General features: G+C 36.5%; 1 protein-coding gene across 1 annotated transcript in view; it reads left to right on the top strand.

Moving 5' to 3' along the window:
* KCNQ3 (potassium voltage-gated channel subfamily Q member 3) overlaps window positions 1-10,837 on the top strand; it is a gene marked incomplete at its 5' end in the record, with an annotated part of 32,235 nt that extends 21,398 nt beyond the window's left edge. Inside the window, 6 exons of the mRNA XM_031552982.1 lie at window positions 1,194-1,381; window positions 2,270-2,372; window positions 5,087-5,218; window positions 6,432-6,530; window positions 8,300-8,384; window positions 9,293-10,837. Of these exons, the coding sequence (XP_031408842.1) occupies window positions 1,194-1,381; window positions 2,270-2,372; window positions 5,087-5,218; window positions 6,432-6,530; window positions 8,300-8,384; window positions 9,293-10,030 (1,345 nt within the window). The remainder of the gene's footprint in view (window positions 1-1,193; window positions 1,382-2,269; window positions 2,373-5,086; window positions 5,219-6,431; window positions 6,531-8,299; window positions 8,385-9,292) is intronic.
* Between the last annotated feature and the right edge of the window lie 1,856 nt (window positions 10,838-12,693).

Raw genomic sequence — 12,693 nt, 5'->3', positions numbered from 1 at the left:
ACCTCTCTGAATGCCAATAACATCTCATTATCCTGGCCATCAGTTTTTCCTTCAGCTTTGCTCCCGCCTGTGGCTCTCATAAACTTGTCAGCTGCTGTATTTTTTTCTCTACTTCACTGAACCCTCTTGCCCTTTCCCATACAGATTTTCCTCTTGAACACATGCACACAATTCACCTCTTTCCAGAGCTGTCCCCCATTTCACTGTTGGATTGGAGTAAGGGGCAGGCTTTCTTCTCATGATTTAGCCCCACATTAACATTTTTTATCAAATATTCAAAACAATATATTTTTAGCAGCAAAACAAACAAGAAAATCAAACGTTTACACCTTCAAATTGTTCAGAGCATATTTAAGTTGATACACTAAGTAGCAAATTCTTTTATTCTGCTGTTTTCAGTGGTATTGCTAATTACTTTTAAGACTGTTATGGTCATTAGGCTATGAGAAGCGTTACTGATGCCAGTAAGATGGCAGGTAGATGCAATTCTAGCTATACGTTGTCATTGATGTGACAATATCTGGTACATTATTCTGAAAGAGGACAATGCAAGGTATCATCACAGCAACAAAATAAGTCATTTTACCACAATTTGAATAGAACACTTAAATTTCTAGAATAATGAGAAATTACTGAAATTGAATCATGGAGAGAACTGGGTGACCTGTCCTACCAGGTAGCAAGTAATTGCTTGGCAATGCCTTTCCAGTGTCTTGCTGATAATTTATTTGATTCACGGCACATTTGACCTTTCTTCTCCTTTCAACTATGCGCATGACTTATTCATTTAATAGTCTGCTGTAGGTGCAGTAGTTCAAGAAAGCACTGATGAGGGAAGGCCAAGCATCCTTGCCTTTAGATAATATAACTGACTAAGTAATAATGTTCATTTCTTAATAAAAAATCTAATGCTTCAGACGTGGTGCTGGAGCTGAAGCATTGTGATGTATTACATAAAGTAAGACCCTCTGGTAACATTTTCAACATTGATACAATAAAAAAATTCTCATAAAAATCAGCTAATTATATGTAGAGCTTTGCTGTTGTTTGCAAAGACATTGATGTATTATGGTAGCCCCAGCAGTGTCCTTGTGTACAAAACATTTATTTAGCCTCTTCTATATTTAAAGTATCATGAAAACAAGTTTAAAGTGTACAATGGAGGAAAATGATTACTTTTGCTTATTTTGTAGCCAAAAGCTGGGTCTCTTGGATCGGGTTCGTGGTACCAATACTAAAGGAAAGCTATTTACCCCTCTGAATGTAGATGCCATTGAAGAAAGTCCTTCAAAAGAGCCTAAGAATGTTGTCTTGAATAATAAGGAGCGTTTTCGCACTGCATTCCGAATGAAAGCGTACGCTTTTTGGCAAAGCTCAGAAGGTAGCCCATCTGTGTGGATTTCTTTCTATCCATCCCCTTTTCTCCCCATTTTACTTTCTTCCTCTGCATCTTCTGTTCAAGGTTTTCAACTTTCTGGAACAAGCATTGCCATCTCCTGGTTTTATGTGGCACATTTGGGGAAGCTCCGGGAAACAAATGCTGGTGTCCAGGCAACACAGTGCTTGAAATAAGGCAATGGTCCTCCAAAAAACAGCAATTGATATTGGATTTGGCCAGTGATGTAATCAACCTACTTGAACTGGGACAATAGGGCACATTGGGCAGTGAATCTGTATCCCCCCAAAAGCAATGCTATCATGGCTATGCTTATTAACAGGGATTATATGCTAAGGCAGCTCCCAGCAGGACTGCATCCAGACCTGTGACCAGGTATCCCATAAATATCTACTCACTGCAAACCCTTTATACCTTGTTTTATAGAGTGATGTTTCCCTCCCACTCTCCCTAGGAAAGCTACCCCTTAGCATTTCCTTTTATGGGTGTCTGTGCAATAAGACAGGATGTTTTTCCTCTGCTTCCCTCCACACATTTTTCTGTTGTTGTCTGTTGTGTTGGCATGTTTTCTCAATGGCAGTTTTTCCTTTTTTGTGCCAGCTGGCCTCAGAACATACATCCATACTACCATGGATATAGTTTGGGTGTCCTCTCTGGGTACTTGATTATCCTTCCCCTGAAATTACATGAGATCAGAGATGTGGAAATGGGAATATTTGACCTGTATCTTCTATAGAAGTTCTATCCCAGCAGGATTATGAAATCTCTTTCAAAAGCTGACTAGAGTAAGAGAAACCTGCGAAAGATGTTCTTTTACTAAATTACACTTGTGTTGGCAGATGTTCACACAACTTTTTGTGACCTACCTTGCAGATGCAGGAACAGGGGAACCTGGGGGAGAAGAGAGAGGCGACAGTAGTGACTTCCTCATGGAAGATATGATTCCCACATTCAAGACAGCCATCAGAGCTGTCAGGTAAATGTCCTTAACCTCTGCACAATTTTTGAGTGTTTGTGCTTCAAGAAATCTCTTGTTGCTGTTTTTATTTTTATGAATGCAATAGACTGGAAACTGCAGATAACTGAAAAACATCAGGCAAATCCTTTTCAACGTCCTCTTTTAAAATACGCAGAAAGGAAAATGTTTTATAGTAACATTTATCAGGCCATTTTTTTCAAGACCATCCACAAACATATTTATTATGAAACAAAATATTATACACCTTATCATTAAAATATACTATAATTATAGTATCCTGCTCAACTTAATGTAACATTCATGTAAAGCTGAAATTTTAGTTTAGCAACAAATCCTCAACTGACACAAATATTCTTTATTTATATTTGTATGAGTCTGCAATATATTTTGTTATCTGTCATGGATTAGTAGACACTGAGATCTCCATTTGATCAGTCTTTCAGCCCATGGCTTGTGTCATTTCTAGTTTTGCATCACATGAAATATTCCCTGAGGCTAAAAATACTAGTAAGGATTGATAGTGTGTTTAGCATGTCAAAAACATGAAATTAGTTCATTGTACTCTGTTACCTCTACACTCAATTTTTTTACTCTTTCCCCATAATTTTCTCAAGGAAATATTCTGCTTTCATTGCATTTCATTATTTATTTATTTATTTATTTATTCTAGTAGTTGTTAAATCTTGGACTAGGCAGTTACTACATCTAGCTGAAAAATGTAAAGTTGAAAAATGTCTGGAGTGCCCCAATTACTATGTTCTTTAGAAAGATTCAAAGAAGATGATTATATACTCTAAATCTAGAAGGGCTCATAAATCAATTTCAGGTGTATGGGGTAGATGTCCCATTGTTACTGATTATGATTGTATGTATTCCCAGTTCATACCAAAGCTCTCAGTCAATCCACAATCGTCCCGTTACAGTGTAGAATAACTTCTAGTCAATTACTAAGTGATGAAAGGTCTTACTTTGCATTTTCAGTTGATGGTATCACAGAGTAAGACCTGCATTATTAGAGACCATACATTTACAGTATCTTAATTAATGACTTCAAGAAAAGCTTCTTTTTTTTTTTAACTTATGGATGCTATAACAACTTGTGTTGGTAGATTATAGCTAAAGACCTATACAGGATTCATCTTTTTCACCTCCACAATGAACTTAATTTTTAATAACCAGGCAATGGCTGAGAAAGGAAAATAGTATACAGATGTTATTTCTTTCACAAAATGCAATTGTCTGTAAGTCCAGTTTGCTCTCATCAGAACTTCCATAACAATTTAGTGCTCTGAACTCAATACTTTATTTTCTTCTGTATGAGTATGATGTCTGTTTTCATTTTATCGTTTTTATCAATAACCCAAAACTGATTTATTTGACTAATATATACAAATAAAATAAAAATTAATACTGCTTCCATCCTGCTGTAAGCTTCTCCATCCTTGCTCCCTCTATAATTTCCCCCTTTTTTTCCTCCTGATACCTGCTTGGTTTCAAACGCAGGCTTTACATCTGCCCTATTTTGTACACTTCTGTAAGGCATGTTGTCATTATTTTTACAAAACTTCCTCTCCCATATCCTGTGCAAATCTAATTGATTTCATCTAATTTTCCTTTAAACTCAATCATAAGTCAAGATTTTTTTCCTCCCCTTTTTTCCCCTTATACAGTTTATCCAGACCTTGAAGGCTAATAGAAGGCAATTCATTCAGCCAAAACCTCTTAATGGGTTTCCAGAGTCATAATCAAGAATTTAAACTGAAATCACTAACAGTGCGTTTCCTATTTTAAATACAGTTTGGGTGTTATCATACATATTTTGGCTAAATAATCAAGTTTCAAGTTTTGAAAACTCAAATACTGAAAGATTTACAAGTAACAGAGTTAAATAGTTACATTTCAAGTCTAAAAAGTTAAGATTTTAGAAGTTAAACGATATTTCATTCTTATGTTTATTACTTATTTGTTTAACCTTCCACGATACAAGTGTGAACAGATGAATAAGCAGGAAAGTATTTTAAAAAAGGATGTAAAGCAGTTTTCAAGCTCTCTTGTCAGCATGATTCTATGATTCTATTATTACTAGGATATTTAATACTACCACTACTAATAGTAATGATAATAATGATGCCACATAATAATAACAATGCCACAGCTATAACAATAATGTTACACTGATAATTTTTCAAGGACACTTTAGGTATTTCTAACACTTTCTCCTTTTATCTACAAATTCAGTTGCTGACTACTAAACTTTCACATTCCTTAACGAATTAGCATTTCCTCTCCAAAACTTTCCCAGGTGCAAAATGAAAACCAAGCTGATAATGATTCAGCACTGTATATATACTGTAAACTAGTTTCATATTAAGTTGAACCATGCCTTCAGCTTCAAAATTTCCTGTTATTTGTAATCTTTGAGTTCCCCATCTGAATGTATTGCTTTGAACTATTTCTAGTTACAAAGATAATACTGAAAAAGACATGTGTATATAACTATTTTATGGAAAATCTATTCTATCAGTTATAAAAAGCCAGCTGTTTTCAAACATGGTATGACATTAGGGATTCTCTGCTTATTATTGCCTTGAATGTAAATAACATGATTGATTTCCCAACATCCAGAGTCTTTACCAAATATTCAATGAAGATTCAATTGATCATTTTGGAATTTATACAGAAGCTGAGTAATGTTTTCTTTTATTACACAGAATACTACAGTTTCGTCTCTATAAAAAAAAATTCAAGGAGACTTTGAGGCCTTATGATGTAAAGGATGTGATAGAGCAATACTCAGCAGGGCATCTTGATATGCTTTCCAGAATAAAGTATCTTCAGGCAAGGTAAGAATCCTCCGGGAAGTGGGGAAAATGTAGAACTGTGCTGGAAAAAGTTTAGTTGGTCTATATGTGTACAAGGCCACCCAGAAGCTCTCTGATCAGCGTAGGTGTTCTATCAGAAAGCCTCTTCCCCAAAAAAGTAAAGGTGAGTGAGCAGCTAGCTGGGGTAGCTGCAGCAGAAGTGAGCACTGCTCACGTGTAGAATGCAGTAATCAAAAATTTTCTTGGCTACTGGCTCACTTGATTATAGTGAAATTTTCCCCTTCTCCCCTTTTTGCAGATGATCAATAAAAGCTGTAGTTGCACTACACAGAGTTTTCCTTTGGGCTTGTTTATCTGTTGAACTGTGCAGTGAAATATCTAATATAAGTGCAAAAACACATTAGCGCAAAAGGTTTTAAATCTCTTCAAGTGTAAATTGATATAAATGAAAATATTTTTTGAGCTTGGAAAGTTGAGGAGAGCTCATGATCTCAGAAATCTGTGTCTGCAGCATGGTCTACAGACCCTGTGCTGGAGGTCATTCCTCTAACTTAAACTGAGCTATTGCGTGATTTTCAGCAGCAGGGGATCTCTCCCAGATGCTTAACTGCTGGTATTTGCAGAGGTGCTGATATGATTATGCCTGTCTCACATAGTATTTATGGCAGTGCTCTGTGGGGTGAAGACTCATCCCCGGTGACCCTAGGCTAAAATCACAGCACAGCCTCAGCTCTGTGATGTTCAGCTCAGCAGTGTAAAGAGACACCAGTTGTGGAGGTCAAGTCTTGTGAGATTCCTCTCAGAGTTAATGGAGAGCTAGTCAATGTAAACAATGGTGTTTTTGTGACACAGCTCATTCCTCCTTAAACCAGATTCGGTCAGATGAATATTCCTTACTTTCTCCAAAACTTTCACCTCTGAGTTGACTAAATCTCCATTTGCTATTTCCAGACAAAACTGTGTGAGTACAGCTTACGGTGTCTCAGAACTGCCAAAGGAGTTTGATGGGGCATTGATGGATAATCCAGCAGTACTTTAGTGCCTAGGAAATATCTAGTTTGCTTTTTCAAGTTTAGTATTGACTTTTTAAAGCTCTAATTTCAAAACTACTTTTTGAGTCTTTGCTACTGTGTGCTGCAGAGATGCATAGTAGTTTCTTTCATGTTCTAACATCTTATCTATGTTAGCATTTAGAGGTGGTCTTATGCAGTCGCACTCTTCTTTTTTTTTTCAGAGTAGATATGATTTTTACACCTGGACCTCCATCTACTCCCAAGCATAAGAAATCCCAAAAGGGAGGAGCTTTTTCTTACCCTTCACAACAGTCTCCCAGGTGAAATTATTCTTAGTATTTTGCACAGACCAAAACAAGAATATACTGTTCACTCATACCACAAAGCATGCACTTCATGTGTATAATGTGTACAATGTATAATGGAAATCTAATCTTACTGGCTTCTTAATTGCCTGGCTCAGCTTCTCTATGATTTGTAAATATGATTTTATATGAAACATGAACATACAATTGCTAAAGTACTGAATGTTTAGCATTCAATGAATGCAATGAATTCTTAAAAACTTCTAAGAAATTGCCAGCAGTTTTAAGTAAGCCAGTTATCATCTAGAAGTGAAAAACAGTTTTATTATAATCCCCACCAAGCACAATTCTGCTTTAAAATCAATGATTAGAAGGAGTCACTGAAAATGAATTGCAAGAACAGGTTTCTGGGTGTGAAAATTACATATTGTATTGTATTGTATTGCAGCGATCCTGGTAGCAATAATTCTATAATAAATGACACTTTTCTGTTATTTGCATCTATCAATCTGTCACTAAATGCCCATGAAGAACCACAAAAAACTATCAACAGTCTGTCCCCAAAGCTGTTACAGATTCTCAGGACAAAAGTAATCTTACAGAAAATAAATTAACTTGGCTTTATCTGGTTTATCCCACGCAGTAAAAAATCTGAAAATATGTAAATACAAAGACAGAGCCCTACACATATGAAAGAAGCAATGATCATTTGGGAAACCAAGCAGATTGCAAAATTTGCATGAGCCCTGTCCGTAGTAATCCAACCTATAAAATTTGACATGTTTTGGTTATAGCTTCTGCTTTAAGATATTATTCACAGCCGTGAATTTCATCAGAAAGGGAGGACAAGAGCTGAATTTGTTAAAACAAAAGTTTCAGGGAATATCTTTTCCAAGTTATGTTCTTTAGATTTTGCCATAGATTATGGAAAGACATGGGTTTCTTTGAAGTTTATTTGGAACTCTTTAGGTAAAGATTTATCTCAACAATCACTGTTTCAGATCTTTCAGTGTTGTAAATTAGGGTTCCTTATTTGAGCAGTGATCATCTTCTTACCACTTTATTCTATGTGATGTGTGAGCAGTAGGAAATTACACAGAATCACAGAATTGTAAGATTGGAAGGGACCTCTGGAGATCAAGTCCAACCTCCCTGCTAAAGCAGGTTCCCTACAGTAGGTTGCAAAGGTCTCACTCTTAATACACTCTGAGTAAAGCCTAGGGGTTTATTACGTAGCAGAAAATTTATTCAGAAATCTATGTTAAATCTCCAGACCATGTTGTCTCTGCTTTTCCACTCTCTGACATTTGCTATTTGCGTTAATGGAATGGAGAATGAAAAACAACCATGAAACTCATATTCAAAGTCTTTAAACACAACAATTGGAAATAATTAGACTTCAAAATAGTGCTGTATGACATCTGTAGCCCTGTTATCCCCTACCTCAACATTTTTCATAAATCTAGAATTATTCCACCAAGTCTGAAACTAATTTCATTTCCATTTTGAGCTTTTTTGGTTTACATTTGTTTTGCCTTGATCTCTATAAAATTATATTGAAAACAATATAATTTTAATCTCAAGATAAGGAGTTCATTCTTTAGAAATTCATTGAAATTGTATACAGTGATCTTTTTATCCTGTTTGTCCAATCTTTTCTTCAGTGGGGCTTCAAGAAGCTATATTGATATACCAGCAAGATGACATTTAAGTTTTCGTATATAAAATACTTATTGTGATGCAAAGAAAAATAGAATGCTAACAAAGATATTAATTCTTTATAGAAATGATCCATATGTAGCCAAAGCATCTACAGTAGATACTGAAGACCAAAGTATGATGGGCAAATTTGTTAAAGTTGAACGACAGGTATGTAATTTCACAACCAGATGGAGAATAAGTTGATATGAATTCTATATGATTCTTTGTCTGACCTACGCAGATTTGTACTGTTGAAGATCAAGACTCATACAGGTCTTGCACTAATGATCACAGAATTATGTGATCAGTTTTCTGTTAAATAATTTAATTAATTGGGAAGTATGCATTTTGAGACCTGTTTAATGAATATAATTATGTATGGTGGCAAACCATAACAATATGGTTTAGGTGAGACTTTTTCATACCTTTAAGCTCCAATCTATACAGGCTATTTTGCCATGAGTACACCCATCTTTTGGAGGGTTTGATGCTTAAAAGGATTGCTTACTCAGGTATTTTGAGCCCTCTTTATGCATACTAGCCTCTTGCTTAACGATACTCTTATTTTTAAAATAACTAAGATAGAGCCAAATAGCACTGACTCATGTCAACTCCTATCATGGAATGTAAACAATCAGGCACAACATACTATCAAAGACAAAGGAAAGTAGTACTGATACATAACCCTGATGTTGTGGGACTGTTAAGAGTTAGTAGATTTGTATGCAAAGGTAACTTCATCTGTCATATTTTGGTAATATCTTTTTACTGTATGCTATCAAGACTTTGGACATAATGCTGTAAAGTGTCATTGAATAGTGGATTGCCAAATATGCAGCAATGCTAAAAAGAAATATTTGACACAGTTCATAATGACTGATCTTAATTTGAGGCAATTAGTGGATGACTTGGCATCCACTGCAGTCCAGCGTCCAAGGCAAAGTCATGATTATCTTATAGTTGTCTTCTTGACCAATAAAGGTGACAACACAATGGGGGTAGTGCACCTATGGAAGCATCGGCTGTTTCATGAAAGAACTGACTTGAAATGATATGGTAAAACTGGTATTTTTCAGGTGAATGACATGGGGAAGAAATTGGATTTTCTTGTTGATATGCATATGCATCATATGGAACAGTTGCAAATACAAGTTGCTGAGATAAGTCCATTGAAAGAAACTGCTTCTCCTGCAAAGGAAAAGAGAGAAGAAAACAAGTATTCTGAATTAAAAACAGTAATCTACAAATACACTGATCAGTGTACTCATGAAACTCCTTACAACTTCCAGCAAGTTCCAGTCAACAAAGTCAGCCCTTACGGTTTCTCAGCACATGGTCACATGACTCATTCACAGCCTCTTTCAACAGGTGGGCAAAACTCTGGCAAACTGCAAGCCACACCTTCCTCAACATCATATGCAGAAAGGCCAACTGTTCTGCCTATATTTACATTAATGGACTCCCAAGTTAGCTACCATTCCCAAGGAGACATGCGAAGTCCTTACTCAGATAAAGTGTCTCCAAGGCAGAGAAGGAGCTTGACAAGAGACAGCGATACCCCATTGTCCCTTCTCTCAGTCAACCATGAGGAACTTGAGCGCTCCCCAAGTGGCTTCAGTATCTCCCAAGACAGAGATGATTTCCCATTTGGCCCCAATGGGGGATCTGCGTGGATGAGAGAGAAACGCTACCTAGCAGAGGGGGAAACAGACACAGACACCGACCCTTTTACACCAAGTGGCTCCATGCCTTTGTCTTCAACAGGGGATGGAATTTCAGATTCAATATGGACCCCTTCAAATAAGCCAGTTTAGAAGTGCGTGGGGGGGTAGTCACTGGCTGACTTCTCCGTGTAATGTAAGCATACTTTGTATATCTCACTTACTCTGCACCCAAAGCTTACTAGTTCAAAACACCAATGGCTGCATAAGATGCATGTGATATTAGTGGTAGTCATTCTGCACCATTTCATACAATTTACTAATGCAGTTTTTTTCATGCTACCAAAACTAAGGAGCTTAGTTTTGAGCATGGTTTGCATGACTTTACCCTATATAAATGGTACAGCTGATTTCTTCTGTGATACATATCTATCTGATATTCTTCAATACAACCAACAATGGTGGATTGGTAACAGCCAAGATATGGTCCTTGCTACACTTTGTAAACAGAGCAGCAAAGTCAAATTAGTTTCAGGAGCACTATCCTTTTGTGGAAATAAAAAATCTGAATCCATTATCCAATATAAATAACTCAATCTCTATCCTATCTAGCCAAAAGCATATAATATTCAAAGCAGGGAAAAAGCTGTCAAAGTAAATGACCTTACTGAAATAGTTTTGTAAACTAAATGTTTCTCATGTGATCTATTATATAACTACCTATGAAATACAATGCTAAATTGAAGTTAGGGGTAGAATTAAAAGTGATGAAAGCCACCAAATGAGATCAGTTTTGGATATTTAATTACTGCATAAATTCCTCAAACTACTTTGAAAATTACCACTAGTGATTATAAAATTGCTGGAAATATGATTACAATCCTATTTTGTAGAAAAACTTTTGCTAAGTCTATCTGTTTCTTACGGTGCCAAGGTTTCTCTCTGTTCCAAAAAAAAAAAGTAAAATGAAAAAAAAAGTTGTTCATTGCAGAGAAGCTCAGGTTTCCACTCTCCACTCTTTTACTGAGTTGCGTAGTGTATGTAGTGTTAAGTTCCATAATACAAATGTTCTTCAGTTTGCCAGTGTGTTTATTTGGAGTTGTAGTTACATAAATACAGGTTGTAAGGCTCAATTCACTATTATTTGTGAAGTGCTTTATGCTTCTCAGATATGCAGAGTAACACTGTTTTGTTCCCTGGGAGCTCCACAGTACAGGAAGATGCATGTCTGGCTTACAATTTCTTTTGAAAGGGACAGCTGCAAATCCATATATGGCAGTCATATTTAACTTCAATGTACAAATAAATAAATACCATTATTTTGTCCTGTTCCTGAGCAACAGAGGTATAAGTTTACTCCTTAGGCCTCAGCCAAACAATTCCTGTGCAAATTGGAAACTGTGTAGAGAGAGCAGGAAAACAATACAATCCACTGGGCACAGGGCAGAAATGAATCTGAGATCTCACCACCACAGTGCGAATGCAGTTTCTATACAGCTAGTGAAACACAGCCTATCCAAATATCCTATGCAGAATCTCAGTCCAAGTATCCATGAAATAGCATCCATTTGATGTCAATTTCAATTGCTATGCACTCTTTACAGCAGGTTGAAAACTAATCTGCACAGTCAGTGAGCACAGGGTACAAGAAACATGTCACAGACACCCACAGTCAGTGGATGAAGATCTCACCTCCACCGCATCATCTAAGGCTCAGCTTCTGCCGTAGCTCCTGTTCCACCTCCTGCTCAGAATGACTTCTGCTTCTCCAGACATCTAATGTCTCTACCACCAATGAAGGCATAAGGATATGACTAGGGAGGATGTTAAAAAGTGAATTTTCTGTCACGGCTGTACAGCTAAGCATTGTTGACACATGCAATTAGAGGACAAGAAGAGATACCCTACAGATAATCCTGTGTAGGTCTGTAACTGGGAATTGCACAGGCCTGGATAGAGCATACCTTGTTGGTGGAGGATACCTTGTTGGGTTTTCCCACTTTGTCAGCAACTCTATGTTTGTTGATTCTTCAGAGTTGTTGACATCTCATGATAATCATTCCATCTGGGAAACTTCTGTTCTGTTCCAGATATTGTCAGGCATTGTCTTCATCTTCACTGTTTACTTAAGAGCTACCTAAAAAAAATAGGATCTTCTTACTATAATGTTTCATCTGTTTCATCAGCTAAAATCATGATACAGCCCTCTTGGCCAGATCTTCAGGGAGAAGAAATTCTTTTAATTAGTTGTGTAAATAAATCACGCCAATTACAGCCTTCGAGGACTGAGCTGAGTCCATGAAGCTGATCTGAGGCCAATAATGAGGTACAATTTTAATAGTTACTTATTTGACAAAGTAGCTGTACATCTGAAAGACAGTCTCTGTTTGTTGCAGTTTCATGGCTAAAATCAATGAGAATAAAACTAGCTGCAAAATTGTAATTCATTGTAATTTGGCATGTTGAGAAAAATTATTTGACTATCAATGATTCTTGGAAGCACCTATATTGTAGCTACTGCAACCTTTTCAATACAGTAGTATTTATCAGTGACCTCCTGAGATGAATGAAAAGGAATGAAAACTTATCTTAATATTGCTAGACTTCTTCTGATGTTGCTTCATTTTCCTAGTGCATCAAGTGCTGGGCATTCCCACTGATTTAGTGAAGATTGGCACTTCTTAAAATGTTTTATAGATCTGAACAATCAAAAATCAAGGCAGTCCACAAGCAAGGGCAATCTGAGAATTTTTTTTTTGTGAATGTCTTTGTTATGCAGTTATACATAAATATGCTGTTACATACTTCTCTGCCCA

Source organism: Meleagris gallopavo, chromosome 3 (genome assembly GCF_000146605.3).
Source record: "Meleagris gallopavo isolate NT-WF06-2002-E0010 breed Aviagen turkey brand Nicholas breeding stock chromosome 3, Turkey_5.1, whole genome shotgun sequence".
NCBI lineage: Eukaryota > Metazoa > Chordata > Aves > Galliformes > Phasianidae > Meleagris > Meleagris gallopavo.
This window is presented reverse-complemented; position numbering and strand designations above follow the sequence as displayed.